Below are 24,340 nucleotides of genomic sequence, written 5' to 3' on the forward strand. Positions count from 1 at the left end.
TCCTGCATACTGTGCAGTAAAGTAGTAGCGGTGTCTGCCCAGAATGCRAAGTAGTCTCCCAGCAAGGGGCAGTACTGCTCCTGTAGAGCAGCTCTCTGCTGCAAAAGAAAGGACTGCTTAATTTTCAAAGATGATTTTAGTGTGGCTGGAAGCCCAGAGCGGAATGGATGCTGTGAGAAGGGCTGCGTTAATATGTGTCTGTCTCTTCTSCCATCTGAAACTATACCGCTAGTTCCTGGCGTCCACTTTGTGTGAAAATGTCACGAGTTTAGTTACAGTCCATCGTGGATGGTGTGCTGCTGGCCTGCATCCTTCACTGAGTTGAAAAGCCCACAGATAGATAGATTCTTCTCTAATATAATCGTATTGACAAAGATAATGTATGGAAGGGGGAAATAAATTCTTCTGTGATGTAAAGGAGGAACTAGATTTAAATTGGGAGAGCAAATGTGCAGAATCGGGTTTGTGTTAGAACAGTGTGCAAAGAGCTCCCAGAATAAAAATACTCAATAGAGTTTGACAATGAAATAGTTTTGTATGGGGTTCGTCTCTGATGTGGCAAGGTACAAAAGATGGTGAAGAAATAAAGCAGGAAAAATTGGTGAATGCAGCAAATGCACTTTGGACTAGGCTTGGAAGGCACCATGGACGATTTCCAGGAGACTGCAATGCTGTGTCTGAAAGAGTGTTTGTGTAATTTGCTTCCCCTGGAAGGTGATGGGTTGGAACAATAAGAAAAAGATACCTAGCTGGTTTGAATATACCCCTGTCAAGATGTGCATCTTTAGGAGGGGGGAGATGAGCTCTTCACCAGGACAGCTAGGTGCCTAAAACGGTACAATCCAAATGCAAACCGACTTTTCTGTCACTCCTCCTAAACGGCCAAAAGAGGAGAGGAAGAGGGAACCGAAGCTCTCCTCTCGCTGTTTGCCCGAGCTGAAGTGTGYCAGCCCACGATCATCTGGAAAGCACTGTTCTGGAGTGAGGTGGCCCTGGCTTGTGAAGGGTGAGGTTGCTGCTCCAGGTTGTTTCTCGGAGCTGTAGTTCTTGGAGCTATTTTTACCATCAAGGATGACTTTTAGGTTGATCTTAATTTCTGATAATATTCACCCTGCACTTTACTGTGGGACATAATCATTTCAGCACAGGTAACTGGAATACAAAATTGAATCAGTGGCTTCCTTCTGCTACGAACTGAGATGAGAGCTTTCTGAGGAGTGAGAGAAGTAAAGACTCTCTAATTCTGTGCATCTAAACTTAACCCTACCCTGCACATGCACATCACCCTTTATTAAATTTACTGTAGCATCTATTGGAACGAAATTCCCAAATGAAATAGCTGGACTTGTCATTCCTGCTTCCCTGCACTTTTTCTTAATACGAGAGACTTGGAATTCAAAAGTAAGGAGGTGTGGAAGAGAAAGTAGCAAAAGCTAAGGAATCCTGTTGTTTCTTTCTGAAACATTGCACAAGTTAAAATGCTGGCTTCCGTGTAAAATATCTTCACAACAATGTCTTTTTGAATGACTTAACATCATTTGCTTTGGAGAACACTGCCTCYGAAATAGTATAAAAGTGTGAAACTAGCATGGAGAATCACTATGTTTTTTTTAAAAAAAAAAGATTATTTCTTATGCTAAGGAAGGGTGTGCCTGTCATTGAGTTGCGTAATGGGAAGTTGGAATGTTTAAAATTCATGATAACTGCACAGCTAACCATCATCCAAATAGTCCTTGATTCTCTCCTTTTCGTTCCGGAGTAGAGGGGTGGTGGTTAGAGGGTTTGTCATTGGAGGGAAAGGGAATTGAATATTTGAATGTGGCTTTCTTTATGACAAGGCACTAACACGACTCCCGTCTGTATTTAAATGCTGTTCCCAGGTTACGACTATGGCTATGTCTGCGTGGAATTTTCACTCTTGGAAGAGGCCATCGGATGCATGGAAGCCAACCAGGTTGCTTTACACTTCGGTCAATGCTGCTAGAAGATTTATTTTCTTTTTGGTGGGGTGGTGGAAAGCCAATGAGTCTTTTTTGAACCGTTCAAAGGAAGATGTGTTCTTGTATAATAACACAACACTGCGGTTTAAATATTGTTTCCAGAAACTTGTAAAAGGCTTAGAATTGCCAGTGTGAAAGAGCTACTGGGCACTGAATGGTCTGCTTTCCTCCCTAGTGTATGTCGCACGCTGATTCAGAGGCTGGTAGCTGACGCACTCCTAATACAGGCTTTGGTCCTGATGAGTTTGTACTCATAGGAGAAATCTAGTTGGAAAGAACTCTGCTAGCCTCTCCTGCTTGTGCGTGCACACACACATACACATGTGACTGTAGGTGAARCCTCTGCTATGCAGCTCTGGGTCCGGTATGACTTGTACGCCCCATCTTTCCATGTGCATGGTGTGTGGGAGAGACTTTTAGTTGGGCGTCTCCCCATATATCCGTCTTGTCGTTTGACAAGCTGGAGTTGCATACAAAAGGTCGACCCAATGTGCAGTTGCACCTGGTGAATCTGAAGGTTTCCAGCCCTTCAAATTGCAAGSTGGCTTAAATCCCATGTGGATAAGTGCTCAAGGGGAGTCTTGCTCTGACTTGTTGCTTGATGATAGAGCTGTTGCCACCGTAAAAGAACCTGATGCATAAAATTTGTCAGAGAAGGTATGGATTGCTATCTYGCACCACCTTCCCCTTCCCTTGGAACTGCAGGGATGCATCACTCATGAAAARCCACTTAATGGTTGATCTTAATGCCTGCCTTCTTCCTCCTGATTTTCTCAAGTAAGAATTCATTTCAATTCTCTAAAGCAATTTTTACCTGAAATTCCACATCTCACTATCAGCAGAGGAGAGTCATGAGTCAGGTTTAGAGCTGTGCATGTCCAAAAAACTTACAGTTAATGAGTCTTTACAGCTGAGGTTTTGGAGGTCTCACTAAGCACTTGCATTTGCCTCTTTTTCAGTTACAGAGATACTATAGCCTATCAAAATGTTTTACACAAATAATTCTGTTGCTAGGAAAGAGCCTGGCACATTCCCAGCAGTAGAGGAGAGGGGCATAGTGAGGGAAAGATCCAGAACTGCCTATGATTTTTGCCATCAATGACAACTTTTGGTTTCCCTTCAGTGCTACAACTCCCAACTTATTACCTCGTTACTGAAAAATTTGTGATTATATGACCCTCCTTTTAATCAAAAACCTTTACATATACTTTTCCCAGTTCTGCTTGCGTGAARTAGTGTCTCCCTTTGCAAAAGCCATTCCCAAATACCTGGGAATTTGGGAGTTCCTCCTCTTCCTGTTGTTAACACCTGCCCCTTCTCCTATGTAGAGCATCCCATGATACTTGGGCAGGTGTTTTACCCAAGTCAGGTCAGATTAGGTCCATTGCTACAGCAAAGTGCCTATAAGCACCTGGCCCTAAACCGAACAGAGTGCTTAAAGGAGCCTGGTTAATCACTGTACGCACATGCGTGTGAGGAAGTTCTGGTTGGCATTCAAGTGTCATTTGTGTTGGTGCCTCCCAGCAGTTACAGTTGCCTTCAGATTGGATGGTTATGTAGCCTTTCTCCTTCTCAGCATTYGTTTAAGCTGCTGCCAGAACCTCTCTCCAAATTCAGATAATGGTCCAAAGTGTGCACTCTGCCTAACTGGACATGCTATAAACAACTGGGATAACAAATCTTCCAATTTTCCTTTCTGCCCTACATGACTGTGCATGTGATACACRCAGAGGAGACCTGGAAGAGGGAGTGTTCAGAGGGGATCATCTCCAATGTCTGCACATGCCAGTCTTGACCACGTTCTAGTAGTGCTACAGGAGTTCGTTGCTAGTGAAGCAAGTAATGTGTGCTTCTTGACGCGGGGTGGTCCAAGCTAGCTGAAGTCGGTCAGAAGACTTGTAGTGTCTAGATTGCCTCATACAGGTGCACTTTGATACATTGCCCTGGATTGAATTTGAAAAAATAGACTTTTAATTTAAGAAAACAAATAGGTAAGTTTTGTATCTGATCCACTGCAAGGACAGAGGCTAACTTTCAGTTCTCAGTAAAACACAAATTGAGATATTTGGAAAGAGTGATGCAATTCAGGTCTCCTTAGACAATAGATATCCCATTTCAATCCTTTTGGGGTAGAGTTATACAAGATTGGCTCCTTACACTGAGAATTAATCCAGATTTTGGGGGAAAAAAACCACTTATGTTGACTAAGACTTAGATCCTCTTGTAATTCAGTTATTTTCAGGTTATCACCTATCCTTGTCAAGACCCGTTGCTTATGAGAGTATAAATAGCAAAGCAGTGTCAACTCAYGGTGACATCTTAGCACCTCGCTAGCTAGCCTGCCTCTTCCTCAGTTTTCTGCAGGCTGGGAATGAGCACCTTTTACAGAAAGAGCATTTTAATGCTGTTCAATGCCTGTTTAACTGCCCCAACCTAGAGAACAGTTGGTTACATCCCTATATTGTATAATTCGTATATTGTAAAGTCCTTTTCTTTTATTCAGCACAGACCAGCATTCGCTTAAGATCATTTCCAAATTTGCTGACTGCAGATTTACCAGGTCCAACTCTCTCCRTTCAGTAAGTCTAGCATGTGTATGTGACTGCTGAGATTTGAGGGGTCTTTCTATTAAATACAATATGTTAAAGAAAAACGTCAATCTTCTATGATGGCCTAACTTTGTAAGGGAGTTTCCTTCTACCTGCATGCACAGCTTCAGTGAAAGTAACTAAAATAATCCCCTTATTAATTGCCTTCCCTCGTTGACTGTTATGGTGGCAATTTATTACAGCTCAAAGGTCCGATCTAACGTATACGAAACGCAGTGGATTGTCATTACTGTTAGGACAGAGGTGTTACCCTGCAGGTTTTACCGAGCAAAGAGCCGGCTGTCCYGTCTTTGGGCTGGCCCTTTGCAGGTAGGGAAGACTGGCTGTTGAGTTGTTTTGCAGGACCCAAGTGCAGCTACTTGTTTCAGCTTGATGGTTGTGATGGTCCTGTTGGTCTTTTGGCTGAAGTTGACTGTCATTTGACTTTTATGAGAGAGTTGKTTTTTTTTGTCATGATCTGCTTTTCCTTTGGGGAGGCAAAAGTATTTTGAGTGGAAAATGGGATTTCTCTCTGCTACGTTATAAGGGTTGTCCTAAATAATCTTACTCTTTATTCTTGTTTTCAAAGGTTGTAGTATGTTATGTGGTTTATTTCCTTGTTTCCTTGGCATTCACTTGGCACAGCCCCCAGTGCAATAGTTGGCTTCTTGGGCGACAGCTTTGGGAATACACCCCGTGGCTTTTGTTCTCGGTATGCAGTGGGGTCCATTTGAGTACCTGAATTCTCTTTTCTCCTCCTGCTCCGTCTGTAGGAGCAGCACGCACAAAAAGCTCATTCTTGGGTACAAGAAAGTCAGGTGGGAAATTAAGTACCCTTTAGTTACTGTCATGTGTGGTAAAGGCTGGTGAAGGAGGAGAAATTGAGGGAGTCTCTGCTATGTGGTTCTTTTACTGTCTCCACTGAGGTGGAGCTGCTTGGGATGCACATAGAAGCAAAAGAATTGTTTTGAAGACTGGGAGCAAATTAGTTTTGACAGATAGTACAGTAGTGTCTTCAATATTTTCTCAGACTTCAAACTTAGCAGTACTGGTAGCACAAATATTTCCTAGCTTTCGTTTCTAGTAATTAACAACTTCCTGCTCCTTCCCTCCTGCTTCTTAGGCAGGAGGTAAAATGCATAAATTTCTAAAAATACGTGCTTTCTAAGCTAGGCAGGAGGTCTGCAGGCATGTGCTGGAGCAATCATCCCAAGACCTGCTCTTGTGCCTCCTGCCCAGAGACCTACATGTGTTGAAGAACAGTTCTGCACTGTTGTGCAGCTGGACCTTTGGCCGGACACTGCACGACTGTTGTAAAAATGACGGTACATGAAAGCTCTTGCTTGCGAGTGTGAAATGCAGCATACACAGCAGATAAGCCTGCAGTCTGCCCCTTCTATAGGGCTGAAGTTGTATCCTAGAGCACTCACTGGCAGAGGTAAGCCTAAGAAACAGCCTTGTTTCAGTAGTTGTCACTACATGAAGCTCTTTCCTGGACAAGATGGTGTTTGACATACTGCTCCTTTGACTTAGTTTGTAGATGGTATTTTGCCCTGAGCTCAAACTTGTCTGTTTGAGATATTCCTTGGCCGCATGACCAGGATGCAGATGCACCAGTGTGTGTAACTGGTTCCAGTTTTGCTTGCTGAGTGCAGTGATACCCTTACTCCCTGCTTTTTACTCACTGCAGTGCTTTTCTGCATATTAAGTGAGCATAACTTCTAGGATAGATCAGACTTCACAGGTCTTTTACTGTAGCTGGTGTTAAATTCTGCAAAAGGCTCTAATAACCAGACAAAGCCTGTCCTGGAGATATTTGCAGTAACCAGCCACAACTTTATGTGGATTCCCAGGTAAATACTGAAGAAGCTTATGGTACCCTGAGAATTCCTCAGCTCTAATAGCATGTGAATATTTCTTGAGGCCTACTCCTGTGCTAGGTGCAAGAAGCAGATTGCAATTTGTGAGAGAAAATACGTGCCCAAACATAAAATCATTGCGGGGAGGGGGGAGGAGGAGGAGGATATATTGAGTTGTGAGGTCTGGGATTTTTGTCTAGAATCCGCAAAATGCCCTGAGTAGTGGAAGATAACACCCACTTCGAGTGTATTTCCACTAGCTACCTGGCATCCATCATTTACTTGACAAGTCGCTCTGTCCTATATTAACGTTAACCTGTGCTTGGATGTAGTGAGTATGAGTGAGCCTATCTACAACTACACTGAAATCCATTTGCCTGGTGGTCTAGGAGTGCTTGAGATGGCCTTGCTTTTAATATTTCCTCCTGGGATTGTCAGCTGACATGTTGTCTTCTGTTTTTCTTGTATCTACTAGGTGTGTGGATTTTTCACAGGTTGTATCATTAGAGTGCATCTTCTTTTTCTGCTGTTAAGCCTCTCCTGCTTTTAACTGTGTGGATTTCTAGAGTAACTTCTTAGAGCCTTCTGCTCAGAGTGTCCACAGGGAGAGGAAGGAGGCCTTTATACCTAGGCTGTCTTTCTCTATCAACATCTTAATCATTTAGCAAACRTGCATGTTAAGGAATAATTCTTTCATGGCTTGGTGACTTGTGGAAAGTTCCCCGTTCTAGGCTGCCTTGTAATTAGATGAGTGGGTTTCCAAGCAGCACAGCAGATTTGCTCTCTYGTGTCTGATTCACTGTTTGACCTTGTCATGAGCTYGCCCTGGTCTTACGTCGATGAGGCTGACACACTGAGTCAGTCAGTCGTTTGTTCGTTCCCACTTGTTGTGTCTTGCTAACCATGGCGTTGTAGTCATTTAATTTGGGTTGTAAGCCACTGAGGTCGGTAAGGAAGTCTGCAGAGGCACCTAATGCGGGTTGAAAGCTTGCCTGTGAATAAGCAGCCGGATCCGCCCGTGTTGACCTGTGGCAGGTCGCATGTGTGGGTTTTACATGTGTATATCCTGCAGTAGTGCTGTGTGTAAAAGCACTGCCTACTTCTGTGATCAGAAGGGCTGACCTAATCTTTGTGCGTCTCAGAGATCTTCTTTGTACAGAGAAGGGATTCTGACATTGTAAAATGTAACTACCAGAAAATTCTGGTTMATTAACTGTACTGACAATACTTCTCTTGACTTTTTTTTCCCTGTCGTTTCAGCAGTTCAAGATCTCTTGAATGCTCTGAGTCCCTCCGAGTCTTTCTCCCTTTGGCACGGGAGGTCTTATGAGATCTTCTGCCAAGGACTTCAGACCCTTCCTTTAGCCAGTGATAGCTGCTCGTCAGCTTGGGTTTTTTTGCCCTTCCTCAGACAATACTACAGACACCTTCTTGGCAGCTCTGTTCTGCCCTGCCTCAGGRAGCAAACCTTGCTAACCAACTTATTTTAAAATAAGTGTGCTTTTAACCAGAAGAGTTGTGAAGCTGCATCTGCTAGCTTTACTCTTTTGATGCCAGCTTGCCATCTGCCTTGACTTCCCTCCTCTTCTTCCTTCCGGCCTCACCTTAGCAGTGTGACGAGGATTGTATGCTTTGCTGCTGCCACTGCTAAACTCCTGCTCCATAATGGGATTCTCCCAGTGAACAGCTTCYGGGAGAACTATTTGGACCATGTAGCAGATGCATAAGCAGGGCTTCCTTAGTATCTCTGGTTTCTGGCAGAGACACRTGACACAGCAGTGGACATCTCTGGACTCAGGCATTGCTGACTGTTGCAGAATTGCCTGTTCCAGGTGCTGAAGTTCACTTGGACTGCTCTATAAATAGGTTATTCCAGGTAAAATATCTTTCCCTACCCTCTCCAAAATGAAATTGCGCTCTCCCTCTGTCYTTGGACAGTTGTCTTCTGGTTGCTTGCAGTTTTCTTGCTGGTTGACATTAACAGATATGTGCAGTGGTGTCACTCTGAACTATCCCTTCTTTCCTCGTAGATCTCAAATGTCTCATTGATCAAGTGATTTCTCTGTTGAGATAGGTGTTTTATTTAAAGTTCCAGGAGCTTGAGTTGGCATGTGCTAAGGAATAATGTGATTACCTGAARTTTTGTTTAAATAACTTCATTCATAAGTGGTTGCCAAGATAAGTGTCCAGTCTTCCCCACTGGCTGATTTATGATGTGATTTACAAGTACTTGCAGTGCTTCATTCACTCCCCTTGGGTGCCACCTGGTGCTGTGTAGCCTTTAAAGGGGGCTGGCATGGATAGTCCTTACACTRGTGGCTCAAAGTGAGGAACCAGTGTTGTGCAGCTACGCCTTTGGCTGAACGTGGCATGGTTGTTGTAAAAATGATACATGAAAGCTTTGGCTTGTGAATGTGAAATGCCGTATACACAGCAGTTAAGCCTGCTCTCTCCAGTTTTACAGGGCTAAAATTATATCCTAGAGCATTCACTGGCAGAGAAAAACCTAAGAAGCAGCCTTAATTCAGTCATTGCCAGCACATGAAGCTCTTTCCTGGACGAGATGTGTTTGGCATGCTGTTCTGTTGACTTAGTTTGTAGGTGATACTTTGCCTTGAGCTCAAATGGTATACTCCTTGGCTGCGTGTGCAAGGTGCAGATGCTCACTCTGTGTAACCCTCGGGTCTTCTCCTCCTCATTTGTTAATGGAATATCCTGGTGTCAGGACGGAAAACTTAGTCACAGATACTATGTATAAATGCAGATTCACCTTAAACAAAGGGCAAAGTTTATCCAAGAGTGTGGGCTGTCCCTCCTCCCGGGTTATATGAGGTTTATCATGTTTACATTTGTGTGTGTTTGACTTTATAGGAAGCTCTGTAGAAAATCCAAATACAATGTTATGTAACCCTTTGGAAGGTGTTTATCMCTGTAGTGGTAAACAGTGCTTCAGAGGTATATGGTAGCTCGGGAGTGGTACTAATAGTGGCTTGGAACAGACTGATAGCTTGTGTATGTAGCCAGATGATGATTTCAGAAGAGGAAGTAAAATCCCTTGATCAAGCTCCTGTTTGAAAATTAGTAGGACTCACATCAATAATTTGTTTTGATGCTATTGAAGTCATCYGTTAAGTAAGCTGAAGATTAACAAAGCTGCAGTGTAACAAAGTTACACTGTCAGAAATTCCCTTTGCACTCTTGAAGGTGGATGGTGGTGWTATGACTGAAATTACTTAAAGGAAATACAGAGGCAGTGGGAGGGAAACGTCTGTGTATAGGTTCAGCTTGCACRCATAATCGCGTAACACAGGATAGCTTTCATTTCCAGAGCAAGGTTTTCTATCACAGTTTTGCTGTACTGGTTTGCCCAAAACCTGTCACCGCGAAAGAGATGGCAATCCTTCTCAGCCAGCTCCCAGCAATGTCAGGGGCAATGCCAGATGCCAGATGTATTGCAGGGCTCTTGAGCCCAATTATACCATTAAGAGGCAAATTTTGTCCATCTGAGTCATTTTGCAGATTTGTGAGCACACCAAAATGTTAATGCATTTTTCACTTGATGAGTTTTTTTTTTTTTTTTTTTTTTTTTTTTTTTTTGTTAGCTTCAGCATTAGAACTGTTTATTGATGCTTTTATACTATCGTGGTGGTGGTTTCATTCCTTGATGCATGAGCTGTTGATGTTGGATTGCTTGGAACAGGAAAAGAAGAGGTGGAGTCTAGAGGCTGAAAAAAAAAAGTCAAAATGTGCATGTTCCCTTGGATCAAGGAAGGCAGAAGCACTGTTTTCTCCTCCTAGAAGAGAAATGGTCAGGCTGCCTTTCTGCAGAACTGTGGGATCTMTCTATGGGATAGACAGCATGAGGTGGAATGCTCTTAAGAATGTGGGTTTGGTCTGTTTTTTCCCAGTTGAGTTTRTGATGGACTCTTATAATATAAATCAAGGAAACTGGGTTTTTTTTGAATTGGTGTACATTCAAAAAGAATACCTTGAATTTTCCCACTTCTGCTGAGATGATGAGAATCTTAAGTAAAAGGCTAAGTACAGATGTTCCGTAGTTTGAAGATGCAAGATCAAAACTCTGGGAAACAGTGGACAGTCAGCAACTTTGATTTGAGAATTTCTGCTTCCACATAAGTTTGACTGTAACTATCTTGGGGATRAGGTTTTTGACTAGTAATGAAATACAAGTAAAGTGGAAAAACAGGGGCTGAAATGCCTGAATGGACTATGGTGTCTGTTAYCCACCAGTCACAGGGCACAAGAAAACAGGTCTTAGCGCAGAAAGGCACACAGCCTCATTCGCCTGCAAGCCATGAGATGTCTTCAAGGCTCTTACTGAAGCTGTAGTACCTACAGAAAGTCACAAAAYGCCACTGTATGCTGCAGGAAGAGCTCAGAGGTGGTCAAGAGCAATGCCAATATTCTTTCTGCGCCAGATGAGAGAACGTGTCAGGTGAAAGGATGCAGAGCGTGCTGTGAGAGGACTGTCCTCAGCCCGTCAGAGGAAAGGCTTATACTTCCAGTCCTCCTTTATTATTTGAGAGTGGGAAAATTTCTTTTTGCATCGTATCTGGTGGCCTCTTTAACCCAGTGTGTGAATAGGACAGCAACTGGATATCTRGAGGACCTCAGTACCACTGTGTGACTAGTTTGCTCCATCTTTAGCTATGAATGCTCCCAGAAAACGACAAGTGGGGAAAACGCTGAAACTGTGGGATTGACCTATAGCAATGAAATGTCTRATGGAAAGTAGCATTTTGCCTTAAGGATTGTTTTGCTGCACTGCTTTGCACTGCATGTGTGCGTTGACAGCTACCAGATGTTACATCTTCATGTCCTCCTGCATCTCTTACCACTTCACACCATCTGTAAGTTTAGTCAGTCATGTTTTCTGCAGGATGAGCGAACAGCTTCTAAAAGTAGATTCTCCAAAGGACAGTGATTGAAAATCAAATGTGTCATGTAATGAATTATACTTTTAATGAAGTTCAAGGCTGTAAAGCTGTAAACATAGGATGTAAGTAAGTTGAGATCGTGAGATCTCTGAAAGCATCTTTTTAGAACAAGAAGAGCAAAATACTTCTCTGCTGTTCTCAAAAGCAACAAGGGAAATCTTAGTTTTTGTGACATAGAGTAGATATCTTAGCAGAAAATTAGCAACGTTCAAATGGGCTTCATATACCTAATTTGAGCCAGGATGGCAGTAAAAACCCAGGCAAACTTTTCCTGTACTTTTCCATCAAGGATCTCAGGAGCAGAGTTAAATGAGGAAGTGATTTTAAGTCCTCAGAACCTAATATCTGTTTTCTTGCATGGAAAATCAGGTTGTGAGATCTCACTAAGACTGTGTTAAGCTGTACATTAATTAAGCATTTTAGTGTTTATAGTCCTAGATGAAGGCCTGCCTGGCTCTTCTCAGCTTTGGTATCACTAGAGAGCAGGACTGGGGCTTTATTTTCCCCCAGCGATGTGTTCTTCTATGCTTAGTCCGTGTGAGATGAATATTCAACCTGTACTGCTGCCTACTTCTCTGTCCATTGTACTAATTTAACTTTCTGATTTTCTTGCTTCCAGTGTGTCYGGGGTCAGTCATTAAATATAAGAAATGAATTCCAAAATGTTTAACATACAGCCCTTCATGGTAGGCATCCCTAGGTGATGGAGTCCTGAAAGAGGTTCAAGTGGTAATAACCATGCCACCAGCTACTGTGCTGTTTATGTGACAATTTAAGAGGATGTCTGTGCACGCTGTTTCCCCCTACCCAATCCAYGAGGTCCAGCCAAGCTGGGGCACTTCTGACACAACGGGGAGCATGTTCCTTTCCTTCCTTGGTGTCAAGGTTACCACAGAAACTGCTTTCATGCACACTGATCTTGTTGCCTTCGGGCGAAGGATTGAGCTAAGCTGTATGTGGAGTGCACCAGTGTATACTGCACCCGAGCCAAGCTGAAAGTAGAAACTCCCTTCCTTCCAAAGAGTTCAAATAACTCTGTTCTCACACTGCCAGATGTCTTGTACAAATAGTGGCCAAAAAGGTTAAAGCAGCGGGAGTTTGCTGGATCAGCTCCTGAGAAGAGAGCCCTGAAGAGTATTCTCTGTTCAGGTGTAGAAATCTGTTCAGCTGCCAACCTGAAGATGTGCCAGTTGTTTTACAGTTCTGTCCAAGCATGACTGTAAGGATCTGTGCTTAGCTTTTGGACYGACCACCTCACGGTTACAGTGGTTATCATTCAGAAAGCAGAGGTAATGTTGCACTGCCGGTGTTTTTCCCCGAGCAGCTGACTCCGGTCTTTCTCTTATTCTTTTGGAATGAGCAGCAGGCACCCTCTTTTGCTATTAACTGGGAGGTAAAGAAATGACATTTCTAAGGGMAAAATTTCTCATCTACAAGAGTTGCTGCTTCCTGACCAGGGTTTTGGGTCTCTTCCTTCCTGCAGGAAGGATGTCCTGCAGGGAGCTTGCCTGAGCACTGACTGCAGAGAAGACGCTGCCCCTGATAGCTCTGGGTGCATAATTAAATGAACTTAGAAGGGAGTTTTGAGGCATGTCTGGGGGAGAGGAGCCTTTGAACTGTTCTGTTGCCAGTTTACACTCTGTGTATTCTTAACAAACATTTGCTGCTCTGCAGTACATCCTGCGCYCTGCTCGCCACACAGGTCAAGCTATGTTGGAACTGATGTGTAATCTSGTTAAATGTCTTGGTTAAAAAGGCRTGTTTTGATTTTGSTGYGGAATCTTTAAATCAAATACACTGARTGATCTAGGAATAAATTTGCTCCATGAAGACTTTTTTCCAGCATAGCTTTCCCATGGGATTGATCTTTATCCAAGTAGGGAGCTGGGTCTTTCCTCCTTGTCCCTACAGTTTCCTATAGCCCTTGCTAATTGTAGAGTCCCCCTGGGGGAAGCACGCAGGAAGGGCTTGGAGTGGATTAGTGCATGCAATTGCATTGTGCTGATGTGTTTAATTCTTATATTGTTTAACTGCAGTACGGGATGAGATGACCTTTGAACAAGAAGGTGGCTATRTAAATACTGAGAAATATGTCAGGCACTAGAGCAACAGTTTGGAAACTTTAAGCGTGCTCTTCAAATAGAGCATACAACCTGATTTACAGTATTTTAGGCACTGGCACGGGTTTTTGACTTGCACGGCATTCTTAGCTCACCCTGTAACAAGTCCTTAACCACCTGGGTGTACTTCTTATAGCTGTGGAACAGGAGCCCAGCCAGTAACACCAACGCATAAGACTTGCCCCATTAGAGCCTTTAACTCCTGATGTCCCCATGGTAGGTGAATGGTAGCTGAAGGGTCTGCTGTGCTTTAACGGGATCAAAAAACTTTCAGAGTCACCAAAACATTCATATCACGTTCTGCCCAAAGCTGACCCTATGGCCTGTAAAGTCCCAGGCACTTGCACGTTGTTCGCTTTCTCAAGCGGCAGCACAGAGCTGTTGTCCGTCTTGAAGCTGTAAGTGGGAGCTTGCCTGTGCTGACTGTTTTGGTGGTGTTCTCTGCGCAGGACTCTGTACGCTGATAAGCGGAGCACATGCTACGTTTAACACATAAGCACTTTGAGTTTCCTAACTTTAAAGTGAATTGGAGTTCAAAAGCAGAGCAATAAAATGTGGAGAGCTGGCATAGTCTGGGAGGGAGCTTGTGTGTGTATTTGCAAAAAAAAGGCGTCAATTGGGGGGYGATGAGATGTAGCAAGATACTGACTCAGAGTATGAGTGGTATCCAGGGAATTTATCAAAGGACAAATTGAAGGAAGAAAATAGATGTCTCAGCAGGGTAGATACGATGCCTGTGGAAATAGGAACATACTTAAAGGATGCTGGAGGAGACTGGTGACTTCCGTTAAAGGACAAATGACCTGGAAAACCAGGAAGAAAGGGAGGCCCAAGGAAGGCCATCTGGGAGCAAGTAGAAGTGGAAAGTTGTGTGTCATAGAGATGGTCCCAATGTAAGTGGGTAATAAGTTTTGTGTGAAAAGGRCTTGATCCTGTCTGGGATAAGATAATCCTTACATAGCATCTTGATTTGCTATATTTAGCTCCTACATCTTTAGCACTCTTCTCCTAATGCCTCAGCTCTGTGTTAGTGCCAATTTTGTTTTACGTGCCCATCAGTGCTGTGCCTGAAGCTGTGACCTGTTAACTTAGCATTGCTAAGACATCATTGGGGTCTTAGTTTCAGGCCTTGTCTGACTTTAAAGACCTTTTTTGCTCTGAGCAGCCTGTGCTGATTGGTTTTGGATCACTTTTGTAACTAATACTTCGCTGCTGAATGCTTCAAAGTAATGCTGTGTGCTTGTCAGCTCCGTAGCATATTTGACACGCGGGAGGCAAACGTCCATCTTTCTAGGTGACCACTAATGCAGTGTCTGTGCAAGGTTCATTCCAGTGCTGGTSTTGATAGACCCTGAGACCTGTAATAGTACGTAGCGAGGTCGCTTGCATCCACTTGGCGATGTAACCGTTCCCCAGAGATTCACGACTTTGCAGACCATCCTCTTCCTCAGCATATCTTGAATCATCAGTCTTAGCTGTCAACTGCTCTGCAGTAGAGTATTGGACACCAATAGGTCAGGCCAAYAAAAAGAAGTTAAATGGCAAATGGTTAGGGAGCAGGAGAGGGAGGCTGAGAGCCTTTGAGGAAAGTACCACTGCATCCCTGCTCCTTTTTCTGTCCTGTAGGAATTTGCTTATAGATACTGTTCCTGGAGGAAACACCAGATCAATTGTAATATCATCAGGCTGGATTGTTCTCATTTATTTCTTCAGCTCTCCCTGTMATGCTCTGTTTTTCTAAATGTTTAGTTACAGATGGATTGTGGTTTGTGAGTTCACAGCTGTTCTCAGCTGCTTTTTGTCAAAGGTGAGCGGATGCATTGCCTGTTGCTCTGTAGAGTTGGGTCTCTTGTACAGCAGCTGCCAAGAAGCCTGGAGATAAAAACTTCAGCATATGGAAAAACCAGGGTGAAAAGCCAGTTTCTGTGGCTGAAATGTTCTCTTTTTTGAAAGCCATCCAGCTGGTCTCTTACCTTGCCTGGTGTCTTGCTGCTGGCCTCTAACCCTATCTGCAGAAGCTATTGCCTCATGAGTTTCACTAGCAGCTGGAGATGTGCAGGGTAGAGGGGCCTTTGCTGTTTGATCCTGTCTGATTGTTTTTGTGTACAGTTGAATACCTTAAGGGAGAGAGCACTGTGCTGCTCTTGCCAGCTTCCAGCAGTCTTGCCAGATTCYCTACATCTTTTGTACTGAGACAGCAACCAGACCAATAAAACAGGGTGAGACTATGTAATTTAGATTGTGCTGTGGTTGTGGTTGTTAAATTTGTTTTTGTAATCCATACTCCTAACCGAGGAGGAGAAAAATCTGAAAGCGGTCTGATGTGCAACTGTAAATAGATAGCCCAACTTCAGCTGTCAGCCTGATCCAGCCACTTGTCTCCCTGTCCCAGGCCAGGATTGGAAAATATCCTGAGGCTGGTAGGAGCTTGCTGTTCTAGGAAGTGCTGCTGTGACTATAGGCTCCCTCCGCACTCTCAGCTGGCTTTCCTTCTCCTCTGCCTCTAAGGATACTATCTAGRCTCCCCAAGGCGACAGAAAAGAAGCTGTTAATCAATTTTAATCATTTTAAAAATGATTGTTTTATAATGATTAGTGGYAAACCATCCTAATTATAATAAATACGCATCAGAAGGCTGAATTAACATCATATAAGTGAGGTTAATTCTGGTATTTTAATTTGGTTGCTTTGCTGTGCTGCCTGTATGTGTTCTTTTGTAATCTTTGTATGCAATTTTCTGTTTGCAAATGATATTTTCAGTTCATTTTTAACACTGGAAATGTGTCAGTCCTCTACCTTGGTCATTACTTAGCAAGATGGATGCTAGAGCCTTTCAGTTTGTGGAACAGGTATTTTCCGTTTAATTCAAGTGTGTGAACAGTATAAAGGAATAATCACCAGAATGGTGTTCRGTTTTGCATGTGAGCCAACAACTTGAGGTCTGAATACAGCTCACTTGTGCTGCACGCATCTTCTTAGAGGAATGTGGGGATATTGCTTCCTGCATTCTCRTGATTGCTGCTCATTGCTTATGGCCAGGGAGGAAAACTTGGGCTTATTCACTCATCAATCTGGGGGCTCCACAGCTGAAACTTGGATTTGGTTCCTAGGAATGACCAATACAGCTCCTGGCATGTGGTCCATGAAGCTGGGAATGAGAGTTGTCTGTGCATTGAGTTAGGTACTTGTGGCCCTTCTTGGGATGAGGGACTGTAATGGGCAGTTACCATCCTAGTGGATGAACTGGAGCTCATCTGCCTTCTTCCACAGCCAACCACAGTAGCAGTGTTTGCTGCATCTGCATTTTCCATGTGGTTTRACAGCCCCTTTGGTAACTGTTGCAGCATGACCCATGGAGTAGAATACTTGGATAGAAGTCAGCTCATGGTTAACAGGCTCCAAAGTGAGATTTTTAAAAAATTTTAAGTGGACAAATTTGGTTAAAGCAAGACAGGTTTGATTTGAGGGACTGTGCTGTAATCCAAAAGCTCTCGACATTTCCAAGTTCTTCAGGCCGCACTTGGAAGCTCTGTAATTTCTTCAGAGAAAGAGTTTGGGAAGACTTTGACATAGGTGATTTGTATCTTTCTGTAACCTCAGTCTTTGAGAGCGTGGAGACTCTACGTTGGTGAGTTCTCTTGTTTCTCAGACCCCAACTATCGTYGTTACGAGGTTGACAAGCATGAAAAAATATCAGCATGGCAAACGTAAATGCTAGCTGGGAGATGAGCAGTTGAAGGGGTAATTGCTAAGACTATTAGTCGTGCCTGATCTGCTGTAAAGTCTACCTCATGGTCCTGTCAGTAGCTTCATTGCGTCCGTAGGAGTCATGGTCTCTTCCAGTGTGGGAAGAAGGGATCCAAAGCCTTCCAAGTCAGTGATCTTTGCTCATTTATTTGCAGCACTTAGTAACACACACCATTTCCCCTGCTCATTTGAGTTAGCTATGCTCTATCCGGAGCAGGAGGCAAGCTTTTTTCATTGCTATAGTCATATGACTGCAAAAAGGTTAAATGAGAGATGATTTAGAATCAAGTCTCCTGAGTGGTCATTACATTTGCTAGGACTATGGTCTGTTTTTGTCTTACAGTTAGGATTATCTTTACCATTTAGATAATATTGATACTCATTTAATGCTTTTATCTAACTGCCTTTAATGACGAAGAAGGTGCTGTAGTAAAACTGATGTCCCGTTTCTGAAGCTGCATGACCAGATGATAAGCTGTCTCCAAATTTCATCATCTGCGGTGATCATGGCTAAGGCATGTTCCCTTTTTTTTTTTCCCTCTGTTGAAGTAACTTCTTTTCATTTCCAACTGGCTCTTGTGTTTCGAGGGATCTCTCTTACTAATGGATCCCTGTTCACTGAGGGGCACCAAGACATTGCTGCATGTGCTTTCCCCAAACAGGCTTTGCAGTTTCATGGCATGGCTCTTGAACAGCCCTGTGATGGGATTGCTCAGTTGATTGGCAACTACTGTCAGTAGTATTTACATAGTAGGTTATTGGCAGTTTTTATTCCAAGTGATACACATTTTTTTTAGGAACTTTGGTTGAAATGACTTTTATTTTCCATTATATCGCCTAGAGTGAAAGCCAGTATTGTATCTTCAGCATACCTCTAAGTGATAAAAGATGTATAATTGTATTTGAAAGACAACTAACAATAACATAAAACATTGATTTCCAGCAGTAAAAGTGTTGATGCTCTGTTTTGATTAATCTGAAAATTCAGAGCCAAAAGCAAAAGCTGCTGGTACCCTTCAAAAGCTTGGCGTTTCCATCGCTGAGGAGCTCTGTGTTCTAGTACTGCAGAGCTGTAGTGCCTTTTAAACCCTTCCCTACTGAGTCAACTGCATGCTTACTGTTAATTTTGAAGGAGAAGCTCCTTACTGGGAGGACTAGAGAGATATTTCTTTAGCAAAGTGATTTAAAAAGAAAAGGCTGAGTTGCTCGTAAGTACAGCATGTTGAAAATCCTACAGAAGAAGAATTAACAAGTACAACACAGGTGAGTTGCTTAGAGGTCCGTGATAAAACAAGTGAATAGAGGAGAGCTCATTGCTATCTGGGTAGCATCGTGATGTGGCATATCCTTGGCTTGCTTTATTTATTTATTTTTGCCAGCGCTCTTCCTGAAACATTTTGATACTCTTTGTAGCTTCACAAAGATCGCTCAGTTGGAACTGGTGAACAGAAAGTTAATGAATTTAATCCAAAACATTTTGTGGGGAAAAGGAACAAGATATGACTAAATAAGAATAAGCAGTGACAAGGTTTAGAGGAAATAAAGGTTTTGAAAATATCCGGGCTAGAATCTCGTAACAAAATGGGGGAATGAGGAATTTAAAGTCATTTGAGATGCTGGATCGTGACAATGCATGTCCTAAATGAAAGACACATTTTGGTGTGATTAAATGATGATTGCAACCTTGAAAATGACTTTATTAACAGGAAATCAGAGCTTGAAAAAATGAGCAGGCAATCAGCAGGGTGTTAAGGAAATTAGTAATTATGCAAGTGACACCTTTTGCAGTCTCTGAGAACTGAATTTACAGCAGGGACCAGCACCACATACACTTAAAAAAAAAAAAAACTTCTGTAAAGGGAAAAATAAGAGCTTTTTGGCAAGTTGTCCTCAACAGCTGGTGGAAGAATGAAGCTATGTGATGCACTTGTCCTAACAGCAGAAGGGTCCTCAAATGTCTTGTGCTTGTTCCCGAAGCTCGTCAGATGGACTCTGGCTCCCTTGCTGATGGCTGGCTGAGGTTTCCAAGGACTTGCCCAGGCTCGCAGAGAGCAGGCGCAGCTCTGCTTGCAAGGATGTGCACCCTGCCTTCTCTCCCTGCCTGTGCRCGGTCAATCTTCTGCGGCTGGCGCTGGCATTTCTAGCCATCTCCCTCCTGCCGCTGCCTGTCTTTGAGTGTGTGATGTGACGGGTGCCCTGCCTGGGAGAGGGAGCACGTCCATCTTGAAGGGGCTGACACAATCCCGGTGGGAGAGCCTTGATTTCCACTTCCCTGTCTTTCTCACTTAGCGTTTGCTCGTGTGCCTTAAAGCCCCAGGTACAAACCTTTGCCTAGACATGTTAAAAAAAACCCAGTACTCWATGCTGTGAGTAGCTCCTGAGGAGGTTGCTTGTGTCTGGGGTTGCAGACACAACTGTGCTCTGGGCAGCTCTCGGCCAGGTCTAGCAATAGCTCAGCTTTGTAGAAGGGAAAGGCAAATCCAGGCTGGAAAGCAGGGTTTAAACAGCTGGATAGCAGAAAGGAAACCTTTTATGTGTTAAATGCATATAGGCCTAGGGGAAACAGTATGGCCTTGGTCCATAAAAATCAGGCTACAGAGGAGGGGAGGTGGTGAAACCCTGCTCTAGGGAGTGGGCAGTGCCAGGTGGGCACCTCTTTCTGTGGTCTGCAACTTTCTCTGCTGTGTTTTTTCATAGGGGCTAAAGGATTATTGTTGTGCCATTGCTGAGTGATGCCTTCCCGTAAACTCTTCCCTCCTTCCTTCCTTGTTTCTTAGCATCTCGGTCACATTCACCACAACAATAAATGCATGGCTCTATCATAAGTTTTGAATATTAACTCTGGGAACTTGTTTTCTTACATTCGTGGTTTGCTCTGTGGACCCTTGAGTGACTAGGTTCCTGGGTCAGAGTACTGAGGAAGCTATTTGCAACTCCCTGACACCCCTCTGCACCATTGAGAAATAGGCCAGAAGAGTGACTGCTCCCTTGGAACCTGGGAGAAGTGGGTCTAAGTCTCATTATTGTCTTGTGATGCTTGTGGTAAAGGCAGACAACATGGCTTGGCTGGTCTTTTATTTTTTCTTTCTTTCTTTCTTTCTTTTTTTTTTTTTGTATGTTTGCTCTGATTTTCTTACGTTGGTCTTTTTTCCCCAATAGTAGCTCATACAAGAGCAGCAGGTATAATGTAAAGAGAAGCTTGAGATGATCCCCAGCCTTGAAAGATCCTACATGACTGAGAATAATCAGCTCCTGGGAATCAGTAGGGAGCCTCTCATGGAGCTGCRTCCAGGCCAGCTGCCATGAGATGGGTATGGCTGACTGTGAGCAAAGACTTGTTTGTGGAGAGATGCATTGGCTGTGCATGGGATGTGCTGGGCACATCCCCCTTCCATGTGCCAACTGGAGAGGAGTATAGAAGTGCTCCTGTCTGTGCACTGGCACATACTGGAACTGAATCATAGCGTTGTTAGAGAGCTTCTCTCTTTAGGGGCTGTGGCCCTTTTTCAAAACTAAAACATCAGCATCTGAAATTTCCTCTCAGACTCCCTGTAGCACCTGCGTGCAGGCAAACGTTGGCTGTGCCGAGTGCCTTCCCTGGCTTGGAGCAGGTTCAGCGTCAAACATGCTACGTGTCAGGTGTTTGAGAGCTGAACTCCATCAGGAGCCACGTCTGCTCTGTGTGTTTGCTGCTCGGCCTGTGTCCTGTGTGCCTGGGCACAGGCCATGTCTGCATCTGATGAGCACCACTGGGAACTTCATGGCTCACCACTTTCACAGCCAGTGACCTTGCTGTGTGCTGGCATATTTTCTTGCAGGAAGGTCAGGGTCTCATGAATAACATGAAGACTAACCCAAGTACCACATTTCTCTCATTTTGATGGTATTTTCCCTTGTATTCCTCCTCAAGTAGCTGCCTTGATCCCAGTCTGATGGTAGCTAGTGTGAAGGAGGCTGTCAAGCTGCCCCTTTCCAGCACGTGGACAAAAGCAAGTTAAAGCAGTGTCCATCTTGTGCTTAGGTTACTCCATCCATGCTCTTCCTGGGAAGTGGCAAAGCCTCTTTTGCCCAGTTGCTTTGGAGCGAATATGCAGCTTTGTAGCTCAGTGCTAGAGCAGGGCACAGGCATTTTCCCTGACACTTCCATGACAAAGCTCCAGCCAACTGAGCCAGGTGACTTCTCTGTTTCACTTGTGAAACAAGGCCTTTAGAAATCAGAGTTTTAACCCTTTTCTTTGCCTTTGAGTCGTCTCATTGTGCTGGGCACATGTGTCATTTATCTCGTTGTCTCAACAGGGAACCCTTTCGATTGGCGGCAAAGAAGTGACCCTTGAGTACACTCCATGCCCAGAGTTTTGGCGCTGCAAACGTGTAAGTACATGGTCAAAGAAAGCTGTGTTCTGTTTCCTCTGCTGGCTTTTTGGGCAGTAGTAGCAGAGAAGAGCATTAGACATTTTTCTTAGTGGCTGAAGAGCCTTAAGGGTAAAACCTGTCCTGAAGCTYTTGCATCTTCTAAGCTTCTGTGTTTCCCTTAGCTTTTTTCGTTACTGCCTATGAGTGCCTGTTTCTTTGTTACAAGTAGCAAGTGCCTGTACACAGAGCAATTTCCTTCCTATGCAGCAGCTCCCTTTTAACGTGTGAGACTGGGGATGTGTATATGGATCCATTCTCCTTAAAAGCCAAAATGAGGTACTGATCCTGCCAACCAAAAATGAGCTAGTTTTGCTGTAGTTTGCCTGTGTAACCGTGAGTGTTTCCGCTGCCCAGATAACTAGGGCTTTTACCACTGTAATAGTGCAAACCTCCTCTCTGTCATCACACAGGAGCTTGTGATCTAGATATAAGTGCAATAAGTGTGGCATCCAGGCAGCAGTTAATATAGGCTGGGACTTGCCCCTTTCTAGAGAGGCACGATTGCTCAAGTGGCACAGTCGGTCACGAGTGCTCTCCCATGCTCTTCCTATGAGTCTTCCAGAACAGATGATTTCACCTGCAGTAGCTTGGTGCTGAAGTGCTAGAGTGAAGAGCTGGGGTTGTTACCCCCATTTCCACTGACTGCAAGCCAAGTGGTTGCAGCAGGGTGGGAAGGGGCTCTTWTATTCCTGCCTTGTCCACTGGATCACATTAGTGTACCAAGACTCTCGTTGAGACTAACAGGACACACTCCAATCACCAGCAAAGCCACTGTTAGGGACTGCTACTGTCCTTGTCTGTGCTTGCAATGCTCCAGGGATCTGGTAGAGACAGAAGAACCATGCAGCAGTTTCACAGTAGCTCTCAGTGCAACAAGAAGTATCTGGAGTATATATCCCTACAGTTTCTGGGCACAAGCATGACCTTGAAGAGCTATTTTATGCCTCAGAACTTTTGCAGGGCCTCAGAAGAAAAACTAATATGAAAGAGAATCAATGCATTTATGAAGAGCTTGAGCAGGGAGTTAGGGATGCCATAGTCAGAGAGAACAGTGATGGTGCAGCGCTTACTCTTTCCATGGTATTTCTGGGATGACTTTTCCAGCCCATTCAGCTTCACCTCTCAGTTGGCAGGTGCGTGTTTGTTGACTGTCCCTGTGCAGAGAATTGCATCAGCATGTAGAAGTGCCTTTTAGCTCAAACGACTGTGTCACTACTTCGGGAGTCAGCTGAGACATGAAAAAACAAAAGTAACAGGATTCTACAAAGCAATATGGTAGTTGGCAGTACGGTATCCAACGTGGAGCTTTTTTACCCAGCATCATGTGGGAGGGGAAAGGTTCTGTCTGGGTTACTAGTGAAGTACCTCAGTGGTGTGAACAAATCTGTGCTCAGAAGCTGTGTGAAAATCCTTCTGTTCCCAAGCCAGTCCCAGCTGTGAGCCATGTGAGCTTTTTCCTTGCATTTCAGCCTAGGTTTTGCTTCCTTCCTGCTGACATTGCCTSTCCCCTATCTCAGACTGTCTCCGTAACTTTTCCATGGCTATAACTTGCTATTCAAAAGCATTGCAGTGTTTGACCCTCTGGAGTATGTTGCTCCCACCACCTTCAAAATGCGACTGCCTCATGCTGTCCATCTTCCATTGCAGTGTAAGGTGTGTACTGTGGGCTACAGATCTTCCTGCTCCTATTGCAAGCTCCCAAGAGATGGTGAGTATATCTGGTCCCCCTTGCATTTTATGCATTAAAAGCTTCATTTGCCCTAACAAGTAAGTTTCTATCTTCTGGTTTCTCTGTGCTTGTGGTGCATTAGTTGAGCAGCTATATAGGGGCATTATTAATCTTGCTTCATGTAGACCCTTTTCCCTGTCTGTTGTAAAGTTGTTGCATGTGGATGTGCTGCTGCCAGGCTCTCTCTGCTCTTGTGAGTCTTGGTGGAGAGATACCTTACCTTTCCTTCCTGTTGTTTTGGCATCATTCCTCACACATGGTGTTAGAGGTTGTGTCTCTTCCAGGACTGTGAGCTGGGTCTGTTGGCCATGAGTGAGATGTCTTCCCTCCAACCCATCTCTCTTGGCAGCTGCATGTTTTTAATGTTACTGATTTGAGGCTCCCCAGATAAGAGGTGAATTCCAGACTTGAACTGCTAAACTCACTTTGGTGACTGGAAGGCTGTTGCGTGCAACAGTGTTGGGCCTCGTGCAGGAGCTTCTCCCAACCCCAGCAGCACCTCTGCTCTTTTAGGCTGGAGTGGAGCTAGTGCCAAAACACACTCTCTTCAGGAACTACTTTCTTTTGGATGAGCAGATAAAGCAGGTGCTGTATAAGCTTGGACTCTGCTGCTTTTTTTCAAGCTGATTTCTGATGTTTTATTGCCACATGCCCTAGGCAGAAGGTCATTAAAATATCTGCTGGTGCAGAGCTCCATTTACTGAAGCACTGTTCCTGTGGATATTGTGCTTTCCTTTCACTATGGCTCCTCCAGCAGCATTAGGGAGGCAGAGTTCATATAACTGCCTTGCTTGGTCAACACCACTGCAGATTGTAATCAAAACTGCTGAGGAGCAAATTAAACAGAGCCTTTAAGATGCTGTGAAGACTGATTGTGTTACATGCCTCTTACTGACCTGGGTGGGGTTTTGCTTGTTTTGTTTTTT

At 44.0% G+C, this 24,340-nt stretch overlaps 1 protein-coding gene across 1 annotated transcript in view; it reads left to right on the forward strand.

Moving 5' to 3' along the window:
• RBM6 (RNA binding motif protein 6) overlaps positions 1 to 23,393 on the forward strand; it is a gene marked incomplete at its 3' end in the record, with an annotated part of 46,295 nt that extends 22,902 nt beyond the window's left edge. The window contains exons 6-8 of the mRNA XM_085313398.1: positions 1,881 to 1,954; positions 21,569 to 21,643; positions 23,333 to 23,393. Of these exons, the coding sequence (XP_085169524.1) occupies positions 1,881 to 1,954; positions 21,569 to 21,643; positions 23,333 to 23,393 (210 nt within the window). The remainder of the gene's footprint in view (positions 1 to 1,880; positions 1,955 to 21,568; positions 21,644 to 23,332) is intronic.
• Between the last annotated feature and the right edge of the window lie 947 nt (positions 23,394 to 24,340).

This window comes from Rhea americana, unplaced genomic scaffold (genome assembly GCF_003343005.1).
Source record: "Rhea americana isolate MKP2758 unplaced genomic scaffold, rheAme1 scaffold_384, whole genome shotgun sequence".
NCBI lineage: Eukaryota > Metazoa > Chordata > Aves > Rheiformes > Rheidae > Rhea > Rhea americana.